This window comes from Symsagittifera roscoffensis, chromosome 7 (assembly GCF_963678635.1).
Source record: "Symsagittifera roscoffensis chromosome 7, txSymRosc1.1, whole genome shotgun sequence".
NCBI lineage: Eukaryota > Metazoa > Xenacoelomorpha > Acoela > Convolutidae > Symsagittifera > Symsagittifera roscoffensis.
The window spans coordinates 1,596,583-1,622,228 of NC_087068.1; the positions used below are offsets into that span (position 1 = coordinate 1,596,583).

A 25,646-nucleotide genomic window follows, 5' to 3' on the forward strand; every position below is an offset into this window, starting at 1 on the left:
GTAGAGGCAGATATTTTTTGGAAATATAGAGATAATTCGAGACCCTGTCTTACTTTTTTTAAAAATATCCTACGTTCAGTATATCCTTCGAGTTTTTTCGAATTGGTATGGTATTTTTCGTCTCCCGAGTTATAAAGTTTTGTTTCCTAGATGTGCTTTTTCGTCCATTGCTCAAATCAAGCCGGTTTAAATTTTTGTCGATGTGTTAGACAATTCTATGCATAAAGACCGAGTTGAAAATTGTTGAAGTCGAATCTTTTTCAGGTTTTTGTGTTTTTTGGATCTGTTTTTCTTCAAATGCTTAATATAACTCGATTCCAAAGCCGTTTCGGAAACTTTTGCTTCTTTCAATAGATACTTTTCGATGTTATTTTTAATGATACTTTTTTGATGTATCGATATTTCCCTCAAAAATCTTAGGAATTTTGAATTGCGACGATCATTGAAAAGAACTGAAAGAGTCTTCAACTTGATATAGTTGATTGTGTTGAACAATTTTTTTTGGAAAATCTTCAACATCTGTTATTTTCTGATTTTAAGTTCTTTGTATTGCTTACCATTATTTCGAGCATAGACTTCAATTGTACATTTTGAGAACTATTTGAGTAGCGCATGTATTAAACTTGCGAACTATAATGCATGAAATAGTCATTTCATTTTCAGTCAATTGTACATGCTTCCGAGATAATAGTTGTAAAAACATTATTCTGCCAAATTAAGTGTCATACAAAAATTCAACATGTACACTTTCGCCTGAAAAGTTAGCTTTGAAATAAATTGTAAATACTGTTGTAGTATAACAAAGCGATGTAGCTATGTAAATTGAACATGTAATATATCACCCTTCAATCTACTTACCATCTTCTCTGGAAGAATGATTTTTGCAATGCTAAGCTCAGTTTTTCAGTATCACCAGAAAGTTTGATTTTATCATATATTATGTTTAAAAGTTTTTTTTTGGTGTCTCTCAAAACATTCCTTTTTCAAATTCTTTACAGATTTGAAATGGAGTCAATGACAATAAATTGTTGCTCATTTGAATTTTAGTTTTCGCATCAGCTTTTCTAATAAACTAAGTTTGTTCCAATGATTTTGACTATTATAGTCATTCATTTTTGTATCGCAAGTGGCGGGAAGCTCAGCTTCGCCTTTGTGTCATCAAAATGTCCATCAATCATGTATTGCCTCCTCTATTTCAAGGTCACTTCACAACTCTCATTCTTTATCTCATGCGGTGAAGAGAACTGAAGCATCATTCAATGTAATCCGCTCGTCATAATGTCAGTTTTGTACAAAACTTGGCAAAAGGGATTAAAATCTTGTTCGTGAGATGGTCAAGACCTGTTTTTTTTAAATATAAAGTTTATAGCAGGTTATTCAGCAGGTTATTGATCGATAATAGTGAGTTCTACATTGGAACCTACAACGGTTACCTCAATGTATTTTCATTTTAAGAGGCTTCAAATATTAGCATCAATGAAAAGTCAATCTATTTCAATGACACCACAGAGGTTGGCTGGAGTAAATAGTTGAACAAGTTTGATCCTGGCGTTTAGCTTTTTAGACATATAAGTGGATTCATAACCAATTTAGTGCTTCATAATCTATGAACTAAATGTGTGTTGTTGTGTTGGTTTCAGACGACGACGTTGATAGCGTTGCTGAAGACAGCCAGGCTGCTGCGTCTGGTGCGAGTGGCTCGCAAGCTAGACAGGTACTAATAGAGAGAGATGCAAACGACACAATTCAATTCGGACAGACAGAATTAATTAGAAATTGCAATCTTTCCATTCCACTTTTCCATCCAATTTCGAGGCTTCAAACAACCTTGAGACATGAATTGTTTCTGAAATGCTAGCAAAGTTTTTCAAAAATAAGTCAAATACTTTTCTTTGATTTATTTTGTTTGTCCGAGTTGTTTTTCTACTAATTATGTTTTACTAGTCATTGATGCGGTGATTTAATGGTTCCCGCCTTTTTAACTCTAAACAACTTAACACCATACAAATTCATTCCCTACTTTTTGTTGCCTTAGCAATTTAACATCGCTACAATTTAAAACAATTTCTATGACTTAACACCGTTTTAATCCAAAATCAAAAGAAAACTTACTTCAAAGGGGATTTCGGTAACCATCAAAGAATTAAACGAGAGAAATTTATGCCATTTAAAGCCAGACAAATTCGCGTTACGCAATTCGCGTAAGTTTTGAACAAAAATGACCTTGCAAATGATTTCAATAAAACGTTTCAAACCAAAATGAAATGGCCTTGCCAATATTTTCAATGAATAATTCCAAAATGAACCAAAAACAAGTAATAGCGCAATGAACTTCAATTTGAACGCTCAGTTTTGTCTTCGTAAACGGACATTATGTTTTGTACTCTTTCATTTAATACTCGATACTTTTTCTTTTTTGTGAACTTATGGCCACTTGATGCATCAAAAAAGTGAGTTTTTGTACGGAAGCGTCTTTTTGCAGGCTGCCCACTACTTTCCACATATTTGGGTGGGAAAGATGAAATAAGATGTTGTGTTTGCATTTGTTTATCACTTGAGTAAAGTATAAAGTGTCTGTCAGATTTTAATTTTTGTCAGAAATTTTACGGCAAATTATTATGAATGAGCACACGCAGCTTTTTCAGTAATCATAATGGTTTAGCAAAAAGTTTAATTGAAAATAAATTACAAACTTGTTGATAAGAGTCTTAAGTAAATTAGGAAGCCTCCTTTTAGCATGTATAACTAAGTTAAACCAAGTTTTTCATTATGGTGCGTGCGTTAATTGCAGGATTAACTTTGGCGCGATAAGAGTTAAGATAAGGAATTCATACAGCTTTAATTTTAATACTGAAATGACTAGGTGTTAAAATGTACTGTGTTGAACTGGAAAATAGGAGTTATATTGTTGTCGATTTAAATTGTTTAGTAATGAAATGACTATGTGTTAAAAAGTACGGTGTTAAATTGTATGTCATTAAATTGTAGGACACCGATTTAATCTATCCGAACTTGAAAATTAGAACGGGTATTTCTCAAATAGGGTTAAATTTAGACAAAAATGATGAAGACAAAACTTACTTACAATTTAAGGAGAACTAGTATGCTGCAATTTGGACTGGATTGTGCTAAAACTCTAAGCAAATTTTGTCTTCATCATTTTTGTCTAAAGTCAACCAATTAGAGATTAACCCGTTCTGAAGTTCAAGATATACTCGTTTTGTCCGGATATTTTATATTGGCACTGTATACGACAGTTGCATGGCTGTGCTGCTTTTAGCATCAAAAACTTAAATAACAATATTTTCTTAAAAAAACTTGGCTAAAAAGCAGTATAATGGATGAACTATGGGCATCTTTTGTGTTTTGGATTAGCTGGGAAAACTAATCTAAAAACGCAAGAAGTTAAAAAGGTTAATTTTGGTGACTTGAGTATGTTTGAGACAACATCAATATGAGAATGTTTGGTGTAAGCCAAAAATAAAAATCGCCGAAATATTTCTTGTGAAGTGTATATTATGTGTATTGGTGAATTGCATTACAGGTACAGTGAGTATGGGCCGGCAGTGCTGATCCTTCTCATGTGTTCCTTCTCCCTTATAGCCCACTGGCTCGCATGCATCTGGTACGCCATAGCCAACATGGAGAGACCCACGCTAGAGGTCAGTGAACTCAACATGTTCTACAAACACAATACGATCTACTTTTTCCTCAGTCAGAATTGTGCATCACTGTTCTAATAAGTGTCTTATCTTTTGTTTTATATTTCTTTTTCCTTTTACACATCTAGCGCATGATTGTAAAACAATCTGAAAGTGTATGTTTCTACCTATGGCATCAAATTTTTAAGTGTCAATGAACGTAGTGAAGTCACTTATATAGGTCGTTTTGATTTTATTGTTTTTTTTCAGAAAAAGTTCTAAACATTTGTTCGCGCTCAAATGTGATTTTTGTGCTGTTTGACTTTTGGTTTCTTTTCTAGTTCGATTCAAATTTATCTGCTAAATTGAAGGCCTTCTAATATTAGACTTTCGAGCGGTTTCGGTCTAATTTTCTCTAATTGGGTTTGTTTTGTGATAAAAGTTTCAATCATAAAATATTCTTGAAAATCGAAAAAGTTATTTAACCTGATATATTTCGTCGAAACTTGAAAATAGTTTATACATAAGTCAATCATTGTTGCTCAGTGTCCTTGAGTTCATTGACACTTTTCCCATTGTCTATTGGCTATATTGTGCAAGTTTTTCAATAGGCTGCACAACAAGTGTATGGCTTCTAGGGTTGTGCGGACTTACTTACTGGTAAGTAAGTTACTAGTAAACATACTAGTAACTTACTAGTAAGTAAAATAAGGCTTATTACTAGTAAGTTGAACCAAAATGAAATTTTTGAAAGTAAGGAGGCTCAATTATCAGTCGAAAGAACAGATAAACTTGTTTTTATATACTGCAACGCTGCTTTACTTGATAATACTGATTATAATGATTATTAAGCGGATTTTGAGTTTGTGTAAAATTAATGGTCATCAAACTTGGTAGACTCTGAGTTTTTGAAACTTACTAGTAAGTAAAAGTAACTTACTAGTAAAAAAGTGGTAACTTACTAGTAAACGAATTTGACTTACTAGTAACTGCACAACCCTAATGGCTTCCTTTATTTGTATTTTGCATGCACTAGGTAATCCAGAAAAATTCAACAAACGAGGTAATACAATAGAATTTTGACAGATTTTTAGTTCCTAATGAGCTTCGCGAAGATACTGATATTGGCCGTGTAGATTTTTGATCATTCAAATTTCTAACTTTTTATTCTCTCTTTTTTGTCCTTTTGACCTTGAAGCGCGCTTTTTAATTTTTTTTTGTGAGCAAAGGTCCATTACGAGGCCAAACTGTAAATTTTAATTGCGCACAGACTTTTGCGTGTTTGTCTGGGGAATCTGGTTCGTGCGTATTGTGAAATTACAAACAAATACCTTGTACCGTGAGTTTTGTCGGCACAATATTGTGGCGGAGTCCACTCCGAGCGAAGAGACCAAAAACACGAAGTCTCCTAGCGTTTGGAACTGCACTCTGTATTAACCATTGGTTCCTGGATTGTAAAAAAAGCAAAAGGTCAAAGAAAAACAGTCTTGTTGCTGAATCTGCAACAAAGAAGATCCGCAAAAAAGTCTTCCCTTTAAGGTGGAAGGGTTCAGTCATCTTTTATAAAATATAAAAATTGAGGAAATTCAGAAAAAAGGAAGAGTATTTGAATTTGTTGAGATATTTTAAGTACAGCGATGCAACTAGCGTCAAGCAACGTAATAATGACTCCAAATAGTTTGCCTCGAATCAAATCGTAGCGATCTTTGCTCACGTTAACTGATCGAATTATATCCCATGTTAAATGTCCCAAATTAGCCACATTGGACATTTTCAAACGGTCAAAACTTGAAGTAATCACAGATTAAATATCTGTTTAATTTTGAGCTCATTGCGTCAATTTTTTTTAAGATGATATAAAAACAGCAATTCGAAAGTGTCAATTATGTTTTAGCCTGTTTTCGCGAGGCGCACGGATTTTAGAAAATTCATCGCTTTTTTCAGACCGTCAAGTTGCATTTCCGAGCTATACCGAAACACCATCATGACCTCAATTTTAATTAAAGCTAAAAATTATTTTAGGCTCTTGAAAGGTTTTGGCCGAAAATTCCCTAAGAAAAAGGTTGGTTTATGCACCAAAAAATGAGTGCTGTTGAATAGTACCAAAAAAGATTATTTTTGTGGTGTAGGAGTCTAGTTTCTAAGAGAGGGATGTCTACCCTGCAATAATTCGTGCTTTTAAAAGGCGCCTTTTAATAAGCCCAATAGCATGAAAAGGGGTGAAATTTCTGAAATATGGCAGATTTTGTATTAATTTTGAATGCAACTATCCTGAAATAATGAAATGCTTGGTTCTGCGCTTTTCGAAGTGTCGATGAACGAAATGAAGACACTGAGTGGGCGAATCTAGGATTTTCTTGAGGGGCGGACTTTGAAAAGTTTGTAGTTGGTCGGCCAAATTCATTTTCCGAGCACTTCAGAACACTATAAAGACCCTTTTGACCCCTCCGGGATTCGACCCCTGCCGACGCAAAGGGTCCCCTTTTTTTTACTATTTTGAAACGTCAAATTTTGGTAACGGACCCTAAAAACTTTTTAAAGGCGCCTTCGGCGCCAATATATACTAATTTTGAGGGTTTCCAAAAAAAATGCCTAAAAACTCCTTTTTTGGGCTGTTTTTTCAAAGTTTGGCCAAAACAGGGTCTTTTTAGTGCTTTAAGTGCTCGGAAAATCAATTTGGTCGACCTATAAAAAGGCGACAAAATTTTTTGAATTCCGCTCCCACCCCATAGATAAAATCCTTGATCCGCCCCTGCTATTGACCAAGAATTTTGCGCCGAAAATAAGTTTTTGAGAAAAAATCAAACGAGCCGTTAGGCTTTTTTGAAAAGTTTTGACTAATAAATTGTGTTTTTTCGACGCGCGCTCCCTTTCAAAGTTAGTATATTTTGGCGCCTTTAGAAAAATTTGAGTTGGTCGGCCTAAAATGGATGTTAGAAAATAATATCTAAGGAGGGACCCTTTGGTTGGTGAGGTGGTCCAAAACTTGGTTGGTGAGGGTGTCACTTTAGTTGGCGAGGGGGTCACCTTTTTGTTTCCACGTTTTTTTTTTAATTAACTGGCTGTTCTTTTTTGGATGTTTTTTTCTACGCAAGCAAGGTTTGCTTCTTATCAACTCATTTTCTATGTGTTTTTCATTCTGTAGTTTTTTTGTCTGCTCTCAACTATCCATATCGCGAAAAGTTTGGTCCAATATTTTAAATATTTGACAAAATAATCAAAACGAGTTTATTTGCGACTGATAATAAAAGCGACAATGCTAATATCATTAACGTACAGAAAAGATGAATGATCATCGATTTGATAGCACCAGAGATTATATTAAGAGTCGTGTTTTTGAAAGTTTCAGCGGCAAAAAGCGTAAAAAAACTCGAGCTCCCCTTCAAAATTAGTATATATTGGTCGGCCTAAAATGGATTTCATAAAATGTTATCAAAGGGAATTAGCGAGGGGGTAAAAAAAACCGCCACTGAAGACACTTGTTTAGGTTGAATGCTTTTCATTTGTTTTTTTTTTAAAGTCTTTAAGCATTGTTCCAGTTTTTCGGAAGCAATTTTTTTCTTTATCTCTTCTCCTTTTGCATGTTGTGTTGCAATGTGTGTACTTGGTGTTGTATTGCTTGTCTTCTCTGTGTTTTGTCCTATAGTACAAAATAGGCTGGATCGACCAGCTAGGAGAGCAAATCAACCAGCCGTTCAACGACTCAGCCTCCGAACAAGACCTGCTGATGTACCCCCCGCCGACAGCCACAGAAGCAGCAGCACAACTGCATGCCCCCCGTGCTATGCCAGGGGAGCCGGGAGGGGGGCCGTCGATGAAGGCGACCTACATTACGGCACTCTATTTCACATTCAGCAGTCTAACCAGCGTCGGCTTCGGCAATATTTCCCCCAACACCAACGCAGAAAAAGTGTTCTCCATATTAGTCATGTTAATCGGATGTAAGTTGAAATGAAACATGACCGACCTGTCTCTACCGTCCTCCTCTTTTTCCTCTTCTGTAGTCAATTTATGCACCAAAAATGACTTTTAAGCCCAAAATTGGATTATGTGTTAGCCTTTTTTCTTACAAAATGTTCAACCAAGTAGTTGACAGTTGTCATATTCAGTTAAGCGCAGCTTAACCTAAACATGCGATTGTTGATATTCTCGTGGAGTTTGTTTGCAGTTTTAAACACAACTTAATACGTGCGGTCAGAAGTGGTTATGTGTAACATACGGCCTTGAAGGAGCGTAAACTCGTCTTTGATATAGAGTAAACAACAATAACTGTAGTGAACTCAGAGTCATTTTTGGTGTGGAGACGGTTTTGAAAATGAGCCATTCGGTCATGTGCTTTCACTTTCTTTTCATGCTCAGTTAACTTCCATTTTCAGCACAAAATCGGCTGGATAGACAAACTTGCCGACCAGTTAGGGACCCCCTTTGTAGATCCACACTCTCCAGTCAATCACAACTCGACCCCCTTAGTGGGTGGGGGTTTGAGCGGGGGAGGGGAGTATACAGTAACAGGGGGTCCTTCCTTGTCGCAGAAATATATCACGGCGCTCTATTTCGTTTTCAGTAGTCTGACTAGTGTCGGATTCGGGAACGTCTCTCCGAGCACAAATGCCGAGAAGATTTTTACTATCATGGTTATGATGCTCGGCTGTAAGTTGAGTACAGTACATTGTGGTCTCGCAAATGTGTATCGCGTATTTTTCAGTTGGTTTCCTGTCATTTCAACACAAAAAATTTTCATAAAATAGTGACATCAAGCAAAGACGGAAAATTGGACCACTTTTAGGCCTGGTGAACAGCTTATCATTTAATGTATGATTTTTTCTCGAAAGCAAAAATTTTGCCCACTTGATTATGAGAAAGTGACAGGAAACTTGAGTGTTTTTCTTTGGTAGTGTTAACAAAGTAATTGGTTCATTTTTCTGTAGTGGTGTTCCACATCTGTGTTGAAGATTTTTCACGAGTCTTTTTATTTGGTCACTCGGTGTCCGTGCTATGGTTTCCTGCTATATTTTGAGTTGGACGAGTTTTGCGTTAAAATTGATTTCACTATGAAAATGAATCAAAATGATTTTTAAAACGAAATTATATGCTCATTTTGTTTATTGCTATTGATTGGCTTAAGTTGAGTTTGAAAGTGGCACAGACAAGTTCTCCCATGCGATAGTGTCAAAAATTGGAGTAGTTCGAAGTGCCTGTCCATCCTATAGTTTAATCGAATTATTCAGCCGCACTACGATTCATCGTTAAGGTATCACTGAACGGGATCTTGTTAACTATCCCCCGCCCATTTTGATTTTCAGAAATTCAACTTTGGCTGCCACATTTTCAATAGCTTAAAACAATTTTCAGAAAATATATTGAATTGAAAATTTTTATGTAGGTATTATATAAATAGTGAGTAATACAAATACGGGGTCTTATGCACTAAACGGCCCAATATCATTATTTCTACATCTCTTGAACAAATTATTGTGGATGAATTTGATTGGCTAATTAGCCAAGCTAGTTCCATCGACATTTTCTGCCATTTCAATTGAAATTTCAAGCAGATAAAATTATTAGCCGAAATGATAAAGAAAATTGAATTTTGTTTTGTCAAGCCATTTTAGTGAATTTTGCTTGTCTGGGCAAGGTTTCACAAGTGACTCAAAATTAATTTGATAATTTGACTCAAAGTTCCACCTTTTCGGCAATTTCGGCTAATATTTTTATCTGCTAGAAAAGTTGATCGGAATGCCTGACCGTGTAACTTGAATTTGATTGGCTAAAATTACCCAATCAAATTTGATCGCATAATTTTCAGCTTACGATGTAGAAAAATTGATTTTGGGCCGTTTAGTGCATAAGACCCTAAATACGAACGCGCGAAAATGAAAACCCAATTAATGTTTGACGTTTTTGAAGTTCATATTTTATACAGAAATGGTTGTCAAAAATAATACATGCATAGAGGGGAATAGTTAACAAGGTCCAAAAAGGGGAGGGGGAAATAGTTGACAAGATCCCACTAAACGTAGTAAGGGTCATTGTTTAAGGTTTCAGACAGTTTTTTTTCAGATAGACTAAAAGGCAGTTTGAAGTCAATTATTTGAGTTTTTCGAAGTGCCAAAGTTGAAACACGTATTTAAGCCTGTGGTTTTTTATTAGGTAAAAGTCTAACCAGTTGTTCACGCTCAAATTTTTTCTCCCGGTTTCGACTTTTTTCTCTATTGTAAAAGCAATTCAATTTATTATGCTAAACGGAAGGCAATTTACCATCTCGAATAACAAAAGTTGGACCAATTGTGCAATCCCCCGTAATGACCAATTGAGCTATCTCCCGCAATCAAAAACGGTAAAAAGCAACAAAAAGACATCAAACGCAAGCATATGGTTGATGTAAAGGCCCGGATTTTCGTTTAATAACTATTTTTTGTAGTTAACTAACTATTTCTGAAAAAAATGGAGGAAATAAACTCATCAGAGGGATGTGCTTTATATCAACTATCTCTGTTGAAGGTCTCCAGAAAACCGACAGTATTTCGAAAATTTTACAATTACATTGACATCTTCAACAAGGCTTGTCGCGTTGTGGGGAATTGGTTAGATAATGTAAATTACAAAACTGAAAATTTGAAAATTTTCCTGTAAAAGGCTATCACAAATGAAATACTCGGGTTTTAATTACCTTTTCTTCAACTAATTCGATGGTTTTTAAGGATATTTTTAGTTAGCTTAAATGATTTTTTACTTAACTAAAATTCGATGCCTTCTGATGTGCACGTAGTGCGCCATCAATTGACTGACTGAAGTTTTTTTTCTCGTGAAAACTTTTTGAAAAAATTGATACTTTTCTGCAGCAGTTGTTTTTTTTTGCTTTTTTGTTTGGGCGACATTGCCTTGAGGAAAGCAAGTTGTGATGATTTTTTGTTGGTTGTGTCGTTCTCCAAATACAAAACTGAAATATCGGGACAAAATTTAAAATATTTTTAGTTTTGAAGGTGGATTTTTAAAAATATTTCTCTGCGGAACGATAGATCTACCCATTGTATCAGTTTTCTCAAATTGAATTTATTTTATCAAAAAAGTGTCAACCATAATTTGTTCTCGAAATTCAAAGAACTTCAACCTGATATTATTTTTCTTCGAAATTCAAAATTTAAAATGTTCAAAAATTTTTGATCATTTTTTCTATTTTTCGTTGTCATTTTTTCTGTTGGGTTTATGTGAGTTTTGGTGTTTCACTTTTGTTGGAGAATCTGGCTCATGAATTATCATTCAACAGCTTTCAAGTAGTTGTAAACATGTCTTAAGTATTTTGAGCTATCCCCTCACCCGTTAATGGGGGAGGTGGTTGCTCAATTGATCACAAAATTGCCAAAAATTCAAAAATGAATTTCAGAATTCCCAACGGAATAAAAAATTTTCTATTGATCATTTTTTCTCCAGTTGGGTTACTAGCATTTAAAAATGTCAATGATAAAAAATTCTGGTTAAGAGTAATAAACGTAGTGAAGACTCTTATATAGGTCTTGCTGATTTTTTTTTTGTTTTTTTTTCAGGAATTTTAAAGAGATCGTGATGTTTTTGTTTCCAGGAAAGTCATACAATTTGTTCATGTTCAGTTTTGATTTTTCGCTTGTGATTTCTTTTTAAGTTCAGTGCATTTTCATTGTAAAAAGGAGGACAAACTCCACTATTGAACAGCAAAATTGTAAAGCTCACTTCTAATTTTGTAAATGGAAATTAATTATCAGATTTCCCAGCGAAAGAAAAGTTCTACCTATTGATCCAGTTTTTTTCAAATTGGGGTAGTTTAAACAAAAAAAGTCCATCATAAATTGTTCTACAAATTCAAAGAGTTCTAAGGCCATCTAATTTTTTATTCGAAATTCATAAGTTGAAGATTTTTGAAAAAACAAGTCGGTTTTTTTTTCAGTTTTCTTGCGTTCATTACTCTTTTCCAACTGTCAGTTGGCTATGTTTTTTCATAGAGCTTCAAGCATAGAGCATAGCTTCAACTGTATGTTGGCTATGTTAAAAATATACATAACCAGTTCACTATGATGAAAGCATTTTGAAGTTCAAAATCAAGACATCGAACTTCAATTGTTAAAGTTCGTGTCAATACAGTACCAAATGCTGTCCTTTTTTCAAACTTATTTTCATGCACATATCATTTGCATTTTGTTGCTAATTCATGCAAAGCACAGCTTTGCTGTATGTAATTCAGGCCCCCTTCGATCATTTTTTGGTTAGATGAATGAAAAAGTGAGGCAATTGTTTTCGATTTGAGAAATTTAATTTTTAATCTGATGAAATAATATTCTGGATGTCGTGCCAGTTTTCAGGAAAAATGCTTATGATAAGTCCATGCTCACTTTTTGTATCGGACTTCGCATTACCCATTGATCCAGTTTCTCAAATTAGTAATATATGGCACAAAGCGTCAGCCCCGAGATTCTTCAAATTGAAAGTGGTTTTGTGCGATTTAATTTTTTTGAGAAAGTTAACTAAACGTTTAGAAAAACTAGTGCTCTTAAACAAATGCAAGTAGATTTTTTTGTTTTCATTGAGCTCTTGTAGCCCACTCATGTTTTGCATTGGCTCCTTGTGGGTCTTCAAATTAAGCACTCGCAAATTAATTAAATATCAGTGGACAGAACGAAAGTCGTGTGGTGTTTTTTGTTCTTGGCGCTCACGCTCAACTTTGATCGAATGAAGCTATCAAATGAGAAAATTTCAAATGGCGTGGAAAAAAAACAAGAATGAATTTAGTATCAGAAATGGGTTATAAATTTTAAAATTCCCGAAAAATGAGCGGAAAATTGATTACCTAGTGTGTCCTCAAAATTTGATTCCTTTTTCACCCAAAGGCGGTATCGATAATATAAGATTCTGGAACTTCAGAAACCTTTAAAGTGATTTTTAAATTACCTTTGGATTTGAAATTTGAAAACTGGCAATTTTTATAGCATTTTTTTCGGTCTGCTTTCATTCCGTGAAACTGTGTTTGTTGGCTACTTTTGATTTTCAACATGGATTGATTTCTTGTGTCAGAAACGAAGCTGACTTTTTTTCAGAAGCAGTAATATGCTGCCATTTTTTTCTTGGAACTATTAATGGTAGTGCCGATTTTTCATTGGTCAATCGAATCCCAGTGGTTATATTTTCTAGGCGAACTAAAAAAACGTCTAAAATTGCTGGAGCAAAAGGTATTCACACAAATGACGAATTGTTCTGATGCGGGACTTTTGCTTTCAGCTTGAATCGCTTTAGTGCCAAGTGTATGTATAATTGAACAGTTGATTGCGAAAGGAATCCTTCTGTTTGCTTAAATATTGGAGCCATTTGCCTGTTTGTATCGTTTGAAGTTGAAGTCCTTCCTATTTTGCACTTAGCTTACCAGCGTTATTAATTTTTCTTTTCAATAGCTAAGTACAGTCCGCACGATGTCCTATGCAATTTAGCTGTGGGAAGTTTCGAATAATTTGGGATGAATTTAGGAGTTCTTTCCCAGATGAATTTGTAGAATAGCGTTGATTTAGGTCCTTCAGAATGTCTATTTTAGTCTGTGTTTACTTTTACAGTAGAAGAAATAGCGTCCTGCTCCGTTATATATGTTGCATGTTGACCGAATTTCTGTTAGAATTGTTTAAACTAAGCGTTAGTGTTAGGGTTGAAATAAGCAACTGAAAAGAAGCTCATAAAAACCTGCAGTCTTTGTTGATACAAATTTTTGCAACATGTAATCACAGTTGCATAAATTTGAAATTCAACTTTTCATGCTGCCATTAAGAGAATACAATTTGGAACTAAAAATGCTGTCTGGTCGAAAGCCTGTATGTAATCAACACAAACAATTTAAGTCATGATACATATAATTCGACATAGAAGTTGTCTTTTATGACTATTTTCTAGGCTATTTGTAATGATCATTTTTCCATGCATAATTATATTTAACGATTGTTTGTTTTGACCAAAGGAGTCAGGTGTTTTCATTTTCTGTTGACCCCAATCACAAAATCACCGCAATTGGGAAATTAAATTGGAATTAGACTTTAAGGTAGAAGTGTTTGTTGAGAAAACAAGAAATTGATTTGTTGGAAGTGGTGCCATACTTAAACATGGTTCAGTGACGTATTTAATTTGTGTTCACGAATATGAAGCAGGTTTATTGGTGGCTATTTCTGAAGTTGTGAATTAGATAGTTAAAATTCAGCTGCATTTCATGAGTGCAATGACGGAATGTTAGCTGTTGTCTTGAATGGATGCCTAGTTAGTACTAAGGGTCGCTTATATGTTTGACCTTGATTTGACCTGGATGAGCAGAAGGAACGAAAAAAAATTGATTTGAAGAATGGATCTACATATAATTGCATATATTTCAAATACTGATTGCAAATTAGTTTTAAGTTCTGCTCTTTGGCTGATCTAGTTAGTGCACCACAGGTTCTTTTCTGAGTATTGAACTTTATTGTTGATAGATAGAAACAGCTGTTCTCACGGCCGAAGGACCAAATAGCAGACAAATTGTGAACCAATCAAAATCCTTTCAGGTGTCCAAAACTGGCTAGATGGTCATATTTTCTTTTAGATAATCAGTATTTTGATTGGATTAAATTTGATTTGGCCATTGTGTCCTTCTGCTAAGAGGGATTCAGCGGATGTGAAGAGTTTCCTTTTGAGTGTTGAGTGTTTCAATCCGATGTTCACGCAACACAAGTAGTGTTGAAGGTTGGGCGTGAAGCAATTCGATGTACATGCAGTTGAAGTGTGTATTGTGTGATTTGTTTCAGCTCTCATGTACGCCTCCATATTCGGAAATGTCTCGGCCATCATCCAGCGACTGTACTCGGGAACCTCGAGGTGAGTTTAAATTGCACATGATGGAAAGGTCATTTTCGATCAGTCATTACCCTTGGCATCAGTTAACAGTTTTACTATGATAAACCTTTGCTTCATTAGTAAATTCACGTGTTTAAACTTGCTTCATTATAAATTCAAATTCAATCAAACATCCTGCGCATCTGACTTGCGATTGCAAAGGGCTGTCGTTCGAAATCGGCCGGGACCTGAGTTAGAAATTTTCTGCTTTTCGGACTATCATCAGGCTGTTTATTTTTGTCGGCTTTCTTCCCGTAATCAAACCGATTCTTTCAGAGTAGACGAATGTAGTTCAGACCCCAAATAGGTCGAGATGATTTTCTTTCTCGTTTTTTTTTCCAGAAAATGTCGTAAAATTTGTTCAGGCTCAAATTTACTTTTTTTAGCGGTTTGACTTGATTTCTTTTTGTTCAGTTCATTTCTTTTGTTTAAAGGAAGACAAACTCCAACATCGAACCAGCGAAAAATCATAAATTGTTCCAGAAATTAAAGAGCTTTAAAGTCATGTATTTTTGCTTTGGAATTCGGAATATGTTTACTTCTCTGGATTGATTTTTGTTTTCTTTTCAAGCTCAGCTCATTTCGTTTGTTAAAAGGACAGAAAACTTGGCTATCGAACAGTAAAAGTGTAAAGGTCATGAAAAACATGATCGACTTCTAGTTTCAAAAGTGGATTTAAATTTTGCGACTTGCAACTAGACCGAGATGTTTGATTGTTAGATACCACACGCAGCTGAGGCGAATCCGCGAGTTCATCAAGTTCCACCAGATCAAGAATCCACTGAAGAACAAACTGGAGGAGTACTTTCAACACGAGTGGAACTACAGGAATGGAATCGACATGCGATCTGTAAGCAGCCATCATTACCAGTTTAACTCATAATAGATCAAGTTCAAACTCCCATCCCTAGAGTGTTCAGGCAGGATAGTAATAACACTGTCTGAATTGGATCTTTCAGCCTATCAGAGTCAAGCGTATTACTCGCAGCGCTGGGCAGTTTTATTCTAAATTGTAAACTGGGTGAAACATCTTTTTTTTTGGGGGGGGGGGGGGGGTGGGGGATTGTTAACTTGATTGCTCATAAATAACTGGCTCTTTTAATCTATAAAATATTCATCAGTTAGCTGGTGAAGCGTTAATACAAAAACAAGTGGGCAAGTTGATTAGCATACAATTTTTGTAGAAACTTAAGTTAACACAATTTTACCAAGCTAAACACTTTTTTATCAATAGGTTTCAGAGGTAAAGTTGATTATTTTAACTGATCAAATGTTCATGACACGCTATGTTATTTTTGAAAAGCACTTATGAATGAGTGAGCATGTCTGTTAGTTTGTTTGTTTGCAGGTGCTGCTCACTTTCCCCGAGTGTCTGCAGGCGGACATCAGACTTCACCTGAACAATGTGCTGCTCAGCAAGTCAAATGTATTCACAGGTTGTTCATCCTTTCCTTTAATCTAATCTGCGGTTGTTCATTGACAGTTGGAGAGATTTAGCTGAATAATAATTTTGGGTTGGGGCAAATGTTGTGGACAATCTGGTGCCCCCTATGCCGTTCAACTCAAAATAAATTTCTAGCACACCTCTTTTGGTGAACAACTCCAAGTTTAAGGCAATATTTACTCAAACGGAGAGTAACTGACTACTCATCCATGCAAACTGCTTCTAATAAGATTGGGTAATGCTCGAAGAATGAGGCATCTATTTGAGTCTTTTTAAATGTTAGTTTATTTTCTGCTTCTTTCCAGATGCATCTCTGGGCTGTAAGCGTGCACTGGCTCTCAAGTTCGAGACCACCTCCATCCCCCCGGGAGACAGTCTCATCTTCCAGGGGGACCGACTGGACACTCTCTACTTCATCGCCAGGGGCTCCATAGAGATACTCGGGGGAGAAGACGATGAAGTGGTCGCCATTCTAGGTAAGTTTGTACCATTCACACTTTCATGGTTTGCTCTCAAATTGTTTCATATCCCAGTGTCGATGAATGCAGTGAACACACTTATAAAGGCTGTATTAATTTTTTCCGTTTTTTGAGGAAAAAATTGATTAAATATACTTTTTCGCAGTTTGACTTTTGTTTTTTGTCTAAGTTCAGTTCAAGTTCATTTGCTAAAAAGACTGGATCCAGTTTTCAAAAGTTGGGTTAGCTTAATTAAGCAACGACGAACGTGGTGAAAAATCTTATAGATCGTGATGTTTTTTTTTCCAGGAAAAGTCATAAAATTTGTTCACGTTCAATTCAGATTTTTCGCGGTTTGACTTCTGATTTCGTTTCAAGGTCAGCTCATTTAGTTGTTGAAAGGAAGGAAAACTCCACACTTTTAGTTAGGAAAGTGGATTTCAGATTTCAGGTTTCCCAGCAAAGTCAAAATTTTCGATTGATCCAATTTTCTCAAAGTGTTTATCAAAAAGAATAAGTTGTTTTTGGAATGCAAAGAGCTTTAAGGCCATCTATTATCTGCTTTGAATTTCGAAAGTGTAGGTTTTTCAAAATAGAAAGGCGTAGTGTCCTGATATTGCGTTGTCCAAAAGAAACATAGGATTTGATACTTCGTGTTTCCTTGGGGGGGGGGGGGGGGAGCGGATTTTTACTGTAACCATGATGCAAGAATTTTTTTTCGACATTTTCAACTAGGGTACCGTGATATGTTTGCGTGGTATCGCAAGTGGTGCGAAGCTCCGCCTCGCCTCTGTGAATTTGTTGGAAACCTGAGGAATGAAGATGAGTTTCTCTCTGATTAGATTCGGAAGATGTGTTTGGGGATGGGGAGGCGTTCGCTGCTAACATGAGTCCCAGAGCAGTAGGCAAGAGCAACTACGTGGTGAGGGCTTTGACCTATTGCGACCTGCACAAGATCAGACACGAAGATCTCCTCGGTGTGCTAGACTGGTATCCGGAATTCACACAGAGTTTCTACGAGCAGCTGCAGGTCACCTTCTCTCTCAGAGACGTAAGTCGGCTGTCCTTCTAATACTTAGTTAATCGAATCAGTTACATCCTATTCCAATTGCACAACACTTTCTCTAAGTGTGTTTTTGCTAATCTGAAAATTTTGTTCACCGTGTCCCGAAATACTGATTAACACTCTCCTGATTAAAATGGTCTCGTGATATCATTTGCTAGAATTTGTGAAGGTGGCTTATATTTTGTAAATCTTTTTCAGATATAAAATCTGCTATTTTTGCGTTCTGCAATGGTGTGAAAATTTTTCTTCGGACTCTCAAAAATTGCAGCTGAGTGAATAGTGGAATAACTATCGTTTCAGACAAGTCTGGACACGTCTGGTGCGAAGCCTCCAAATCCAGACATGATTCCGATGTCACAGCTCGACCACATCACTGCAGTGTCCCAACGCATGAACAACTACGGGGAGTTCCACAGACGCCAATCGCAGCGACGCCCACTCCATCCACAGAACCAGCCTGGACAAATGGGGGGATATCACGACTCAACTGCAGACCCCTTCTCGTACTCAGACAGTCGAGTTAATACTGTGGGAATGCCCAGTGACTATGCTGGTAGGCAGCATTTTTACAACAATGAATGTGTTTTCAGAGCTAAAGGTGTACCATAAACCAACCTTCCTTATTCACTCAAATTCAGCCCAAAATAGAGGCCATAGTAGAGCAGAGCAGGAGAGGTAGATTCGCCTACATTTATTTTTACGATACATTGCTTGATCTTTTCCGGTTGAAAAATCTTTGTAAAAAAAGGTCGGATGGTATGAAAACAGACACGCGCACCCATAAACAAACAAAACTTTCCGTTGTTTATAGATAATGGATCATGGCATTTTGCAATATTTATGTTTCAGCAAGTCCTAAGATGGCGTCCTCGGACGTGAACTTGCAGCGGGGGTTCCCGGGTCTGAGTCTGGCTCCCAGCATGTCTCTGGACGGCGGCCTGGAGCCAGCAGCAATTGGAAGTGAGTTGTTGCTCTGTTTTGTCATCTGTTGATGCACAACTTGGCAATTATTTTTACTGAATCTATCATATAACTAGCATCCAACCAGTTTCCTACAACCGATTAACTTCGAAAGAAAAGTTTTTTTTCAATTATTTTTTGGTAAAGTTTTCGAATTAGGTTTTTGTCAAAAAAATGACTTCAAAAGATGGCCGAATATCTTCTTCCTCTCTCAGTGTGAAACATGAATATTTATACTTCGCGCAACATTTGCATGATGGCCGGTTCGATTTCTCATTTTATCTATGGTTTGCCGAGTTGTAGTGAGCAAGCTATGGCTTTGCGAAGGCTTTGTGTTGATAATGAAACTTGTTTGGCTGCCTAAATTTAAAAAGGTGCTCAAAAAGGATTATGAAAGCCAAGAAATTTGTGTCCAGTTTTTGATGTGGATTTTGAAGATGTTATGTGAAAAGTGTGTTTGATTGATTTAGAATCTCCTCCCATCTCAGGTGGTGGGCCAGTGCAATTGTCTCGTGGGGATCTGAAGGTGCTGCACTCTCGCATGTCCCAGCTGGAGAACAAGCTGGACGAGATGGAACTCAACATCACATCCCAACTGCACTTCATCACACAGTCTCTCATGCTACAGATAAACAACAACAACAGCAACAACAAACAGCAGCAGCAGCAACATCATCTACAGAACATTAACAACAACAACACACTCTATCCTAACCAGTGAGTTAGATTGGACGGTAGAGATAATATTTAATCAGTTCTATAGGTTGATTCTTTTTAGCAAATGCAACAAAAACGTATTTAGTTCGTATTCAGGATGAACACCCGTTCTCATAAAGAACCGTTCAACTTTTTTGTAACTTCATTCGTTGATAAATGACCTTAAACTTCGGTCTATCTTTTTTCACTTGTGAAAGTTTTCTTTTTCATTATTTATGTATGTTCACCTTGTTTTTTCATTACAATAGCAATCAGCTTAGTGTATTATTAGCAATCAGCTTAGTGAACCTAATTGGAAATTTCGTTGTAGCATTGGAAATTGCATAGCATCTGTTCTTTGTTTTACTTGTGGCTTGTGCTTGGTAGCCATTAAGGTTCCGCGGCTGAGTGGATCTCTAGGTCGCAGTTTCGAATCTCAGCCGTAGCCGATTTTTTTTTACTTATTCGAGACTCAATTCTAATTTTTCTTATTGCACTTTAAAGAGATAGTGTTTGTCCTGTACTCGCTAGTGTTTGCGAAGCGAAGCTTCGCCTCTGTGTATAACCTTGTCACCGTTCAGTGCCCTTCCAACTCGGTATAGGGGTGAAGCACGGGACTCATGAACTTTAGGTATGTGAATCGGCCCTCGTCGGGGCACTGTTATGACTTATAAGAAATTGACTATGCTTTTTATGGCTTTTCAACTGTTTTTAGGCCCCTCTCAACTGGTACAGTTGTAAAGCATACGCCTTCGGAACATCAGGTCCAGGGTTCGAGTCCCGGTTGGACATTTTTTTTCGGTGTTGAAATAATTTGTTTGAAATTTCGGACTGTCATTTGTCAACTTACTTTTTGTCGTCTCGCATCGATTTTTTTCTTCAAAGCATCAATTTTTTGTGTTTAAGAAATTTATACTTAAGTTCAAAGTGTGTTCCTAATATGTTACTAGTCTGTAGTTTGTAAGTTTTCTATTTTTAGTTTATTTAACTATATATTTTTTTATCGCGTAAATTGGTTTGACTTATGCTATTTTGACTTAGTTAGCTCGTTTTGCGTGATATAAATTGAAAAAATTGATTCTTATGCTTTCGTGCATTTCAAAGGACGGAGCTTCAAACTTAGATTTTTTCTTTTTGTTTTCCACGCAAAACCAGCTACCACAAGTAATCATCAGACTGGGTTGAGTTATATATCGTGTGAAAGCCCTTTCAGTCGTAATTCGAACCACGAAAAATTTCTGGGAAGCAAAAACTTCAAAAAATTGGAAAAATTCTGCAATAAAATTTCAAAAAAAAATGAAATCTTATGATTTTTTTATTTCTGTTTTTCTAGTCAATTTTCTAAAAAATGCTTGTGTCTTATTTGACTGAATTACTATGAATGTCAAATATATGTAAAATATAGTTTTACATTAGACTTTTTTGTCTCCTCACGCAGAAAAACTAATTTGAAGAAAAAAGCTTTATCTTGTAGTTTTTTTGAACGTTCGGAACATTCTGTGCTACCTGCACAGTAACCGGCTATCCTTATTTCGTTTTGTTGTCGATTACAATTTTCGTTTTATTTTCATAATTTCGTTTTGTTTTAGAAAATCGTTTTGTTTTCGAATATCGTTTTGTTTTCGAAAATCGTTTTATTTTCGATTCAACTTGCGTCTACCAAACTTTTGTCGGCTTAGTTGCCGCTCCTTTATTGGTTTTTAGCGGCGGTATTTTCATTTGGCATATTTGTCTCTAATGGAAGATCGAAACCAATATGTTAGTTTGTAGATGGTTTTATTCGATTTTTAGCCGCAGGTTTTTCGAATTGTTTCGATCGCTTGGTCTCATTTTCTGTCTGCTAATTTACAATGCCTTGTTTGTCTATTATTGCAATTGTTGCGAAGATCCACTTTGCTTCTGTGTTGATTCTACATGCGCTCTTTGTTGTTTTAGAAGACATCAGCCTCATTCATTACAACAACCTCATCTGCACAACTCCTACTCTTTCGGAGGACCAGCAAAGTCTCCTTTTGTCCCCTCGCCTCTAGTTACATCAGGCACAGATGACATAGCAAGTGGAGGAGACCACTTCTCGAGGCTGTTAACAGAAACCAAGCTGACAGAGCCTACGAACACAATCAGCAAATCTTCTTCCTCGCATTGTTAAAACAAATAACCGGTTCACAAAATGAACATCAATTTAGAACTGTGTTGTGAAGAAAAGTGGAGGTCACAAAATGAAGATGAGCTTTAGGGAAATATTCTACATCTGTTACAATCAGAATGAGCATCTGTTACTTCACTAATCACTGTTCTCAGGGCCAGATGGTTCTTAACGAGATCTTCCAAAATGGGCTTCCGAAAAATGCCGAAATTATCATGTCTTCTATCTGTTATTGTCTGGATTGCAATTTGAAATTGATCTTGTTCCGAGGATCTTGTTGAGATTTGAAGTCTTGATATCAAAAGCAGTTTCTACCGGTCATATGATTGAAGGCAAACTTTGAGGTTGGTGAGATGCGCAAGCTAATTTATCTGGTTATCTTCAATCACAAGAATCTGGAGTATTCGAAAATGGAAGTCCAAATCAGAACTGTACTAAATATTTAAAAAAACTTGATATCTGTACTTGATTTTGCAATGTTAAGATCAGGCCAGGTTTAGTTGTTCCTGCGTTGTGCTGAATTTGTATCGAATTGTTGTTACTTCAAGTGCAATTATTTATACACTTGTACACTTAGATTACAATAACTGTTCATTCACGTTACATTGCTTATTTAGTTGCTTCGTCTTAGTGAGCTGTTTTAAATAAATTGAGAATCTACGTGGGCAGTGTTCCTCTGCTTCTATGCAGAATTTGAATGGAAAGACTGCATTTGAAAATTCGTATGTTTTCATTTTATGAATAAAGAAGCTACTGTTGAAATGTTGTTTTAGTTTCGCTTTTCAAATCTGACTTATTTACACGAGCCAATTTTAGTAAGCATTAGTGTTGTACTAAGACTATTCTTTGTTTTTCTAACGTAAGACGCAGCCTAAGTCGCTAAACTTTTGAGGCACCTAAACGGCTTATTGATGGCATGTGTATTGACATAAGAATAAAAATAAGTTGACACAGTTGATGCATTTTTAAGAGTAATGAACGTACTGAAGACTCATATAGGTCTTGCTGTTTTTTTTCAGGAAAGTCTTAAAATATTGATCCACTTAGGTATATATGCACTTTTTGAGTTCAATTGAAATTAATCTGCTGAAAGTGACGTAAATATCACTCTCCAAATACGAACGTGCAAATGGCGCGAAAAACCGTGAATGATTAATAGTTTCAAAAAGGAATTTAATTTTTATATTTTCAGAGGAATAAAAACTTTACCTGTTGATCCATCTTTGTCAAATTTGGTTATTGTTATTAAAAAAGCGCCAATCATAAGTCGTTCTAAAAATTCAAAGAGCTAAAAGGGCATCTATTTTTTTCCTTGAAATTCGAAAATTGAGCTTTTTCAACAAAGTTAGTATTTTTTGTTCACTTGCGTTCATTACTCTTTTCCAATCTTCGATTGGCTATGTTTAATTCATCAGATGAACCAAAAAAGCCATTTGTTTCAAACAACATAACAATAATAAAAACTCGATTGCAGAAGTTTTCTAACTCAATATATCTTGCAATCTTTGAAAGGAATAATTTATGCATTTTGCTTTCCAAACTACTTCTCGCAAAATTGTGTCAATTTGTATTTGGTGCCATTTTTGCTGCATCGCATTGGCAATTTGTTAGCATATGTAGCTGCTTTATTTGTGACTAGTGTTTGCCGGTTGTTAAGCATTCGTGGCCGGGAGGGCAGGGCGTGAGGCTACAATTCTCGAAGTTGCAGGTTCGAAGTTCATACGCAGCAAAGTGTTACTAATTCGAGGCTTATTTCTATCTTTTATCAATTTTCAAAATTGTGCTTTTTTGTGTTCTCGCTAGTGTTTGCGGAGCGCAGCTTTGCCTCTATGTAAATGTATTGGTTTTCAAAGTATTAACTGAAGCAAACTGCAATAATGACGAATTTTTGCAAATAGTTGAACAATTAAATCTACTTAACCGGTTGAAACATGAAACCGATCTGCTCGCCATATTTATCTAGGATGTGGCGGTAAATGCTATACCAGACAGCCTTAGCTACGAAAGTTGGTGTAGATACTTCTTTGTGTACGTGCACGGTACAAGCATAGTCTTTCCAAAACCTTTGAAGTTACAAAAAATCAATGCGTATTCCACTAAAAACAATAAAAAAAACGAAACGAATTGTCCTTAATTGAGGTTGCGTTCTAGTTTCTGAAGGAAGAGTTATTACACTTTTGCGAGCAACTTTGTTTTACGAATGCTTCAGAGCTATTTTGACTTCGCGCATATGTTTTCATGTTGTCTTCATATTAAATTCTCATTCAATGTATACAACCAATACAGTGCTGATTTAAATTATTCGGACAAAATGAACAAAACTTGAGTTTTCAAACGCGTTTTTCTCAAATTGTGTGAAGATAAGACAAAAAGTGAAGAGAACAAAAGTTGTTTAAAATTTCATCAGAATTATTATGGTCTAATTTTCTCTCCGAATTTCTCAACCAACATTTTACCCCGAAAATGGGTAACTTTGTTTTTTTTTTTTCATATAACCAAAAATTACGCTGAAACTACTTTGTTAATTGATAAGAAAATAATATCACAAGAAGCCTCCTACACAGCCCAACAAAGTTAAACAAGAGTTAAATCTCCAAAAACTAGTATAAGAGAAAAAATTTTTACTTGATAGTCAATAAATGTGATTTTTACTGTATAAAACCCAGAACCTCTGTTTAAAAACAAATTATCAACAATTTGGGCAATATTTTGGAGAATTGAACCTTATTTAACTTTGTTTGGCTGTGTAAGAGGCTTCTTGTGATATAATTTTCTTATCAATTAACAAAGTAGTTTCAGCGTAATTTTTGATTATGTGAAAAAGCACCAAAGTTACCCATTTTTGGGTAAAATGTTGGTTGAGGAATTCGGAGAGAAAATTACACCATATTAATTCTGATGAAATTCTATGCAACTTTTGTTCCCTTCACTTTTTGTCTAATCTTAACCCAATTTGAGAAAAACGCGTTTGAAAATTCAAGTTAAGTTCGTTTTGTCCGGATAATTTGAATCAGCACTAGTACAATGATCTTACGATGCTACTTGTTTCTAAGCATAGCTGTTTTTTCGCAATTATCACCCAAAACAAACGCATAAAAGTAGGTCTAGGTTCCAGTTTTTTCCAAACAATGTTTTTGACAACTTTTTGTCTAATTTAGTGTCACATAGCTTGCGACGATATGGTTGTGATGCTGTTCACACATGTGTGAAAAAAATTGGTTGATTTTCACCATTTTTAAATGCTGTTAATTTTTAAAGAGCTGCGTAGGAAAGTCCACTTGGAGTATTAGGAATTCAAACTGAATCGGATAAATGCACCATGTGACGTGTACAGGTGGCGGGAATTCAAAGACAAGTCTTTAAACATGTTAAAGTTTTGTGGGATAATTTGAATCAGCACTGTAGTACAATGATCTTACTATGCTACTTGTTTCTAAGCATAGCTGTTGTTTCGCAATTGTCATCCAAAACAAACGCATAAAAGTAGGTCTAGGTTCCAGTTTTTTCCAAACAATGTTTTTGACAGCTTTTTGTCTAATTTAGTGTCACATAGCTTGCGACGATATGGTTGTGATGCTGTTCACACATGTGTGAAGTAAATTGGTTAATTTTCACCATTTTTGAATGCTGTTAATTTTTAAAGAGCTGCGTAGGAAAGTCCACTTGGAGTATTAGGAATTCAAACTGAATCGGATAAATGCACTATGTGACGTGTACAGGTGGCGAGAATTCAAAGACAAGTCTTTAAACATGTTAAAGTTTTGTGGGAATGATCAAAGAAAACGAATTAAGAAAAATCAAAGATAGAACTCTTGTTGCGCAATCCGCTTGAAATCCACAAAATACACTGTTTAGTGTCTTATTGAGAATCGAGGCGTTTATATCATTTCCAGAAGAGGGCTTTGGTCGAATCTTTTGAATTGTTAAAGCTACAAAAGATCACTGCGTAAATTCGAAGCTCCACTTCGAAAGCCTGCGACAAATTGCCATACTTTTTTGTTGTTTGCAAAGGAAAAGTTGGGCTGTTTTTAGTCTTTGTAATTAACTGCAATCAGTTGTTTTCAGCTGATTTGAACCCCTGAATGCGCAACTGGTGTCTGTCAACAATATAACGTTAAATATTGTCAAACTACATATACCGGCTATGGGAGTCAAACAAGGTTGGAGTAAGTTATTGCACAGTCAAAAATGATTTTGAAGATTGTTGGAAAAACGTGCGGATAGTTCGAAGTTCAGCGTTTATCTCAGTTTTCATGTTTCAGGGAGAGCTCGAAACATGAAAAACGAACTGTTTCGAATTACTCAGAAAAATCAAAATGTCACTCATTACAAGAAAAATCTGAGATTTACCCACTCTGAATAAATG

General features: G+C 35.8%; 1 protein-coding gene across 2 annotated transcripts in view; it reads left to right on the plus strand.

Annotated features, from left to right (window-relative positions):
- LOC134851113 (potassium voltage-gated channel subfamily H member 6-like) overlaps positions 1-22,042 on the plus strand; it is a 31,173-nt gene extending 9,131 nt beyond the window's left edge. The window contains exons 5-16 of one of the 2 annotated variants that reach the window (XM_063867047.1): positions 1,641-1,714; positions 3,545-3,662; positions 7,288-7,582; positions 14,423-14,492; positions 15,231-15,360; positions 15,859-15,946; positions 16,260-16,430; positions 17,255-17,463; positions 17,779-18,031; positions 18,328-18,438; positions 18,909-19,155; positions 21,070-22,042. In XM_063867047.1, coding sequence (XP_063723117.1) covers positions 1,641-1,714; positions 3,545-3,662; positions 7,288-7,582; positions 14,423-14,492; positions 15,231-15,360; positions 15,859-15,946; positions 16,260-16,430; positions 17,255-17,463; positions 17,779-18,031; positions 18,328-18,438; positions 18,909-19,155; positions 21,070-21,283 — 1,980 coding nt within the window. In that variant the 3' untranslated portion in view covers positions 21,284-22,042. Of the gene's footprint in view, positions 1-1,640; positions 1,715-3,544; positions 3,663-7,287; positions 7,583-8,017; positions 8,292-14,422; positions 14,493-15,230; positions 15,361-15,858; positions 15,947-16,259; positions 16,431-17,254; positions 17,464-17,778; positions 18,032-18,327; positions 18,439-18,908; positions 19,156-21,069 lie in introns of both variants that reach the window. The other variant, XM_063867046.1, reaches the window with a different exon arrangement.
- The last annotated feature ends 3,604 nt before the right edge of the window (positions 22,043-25,646 follow it).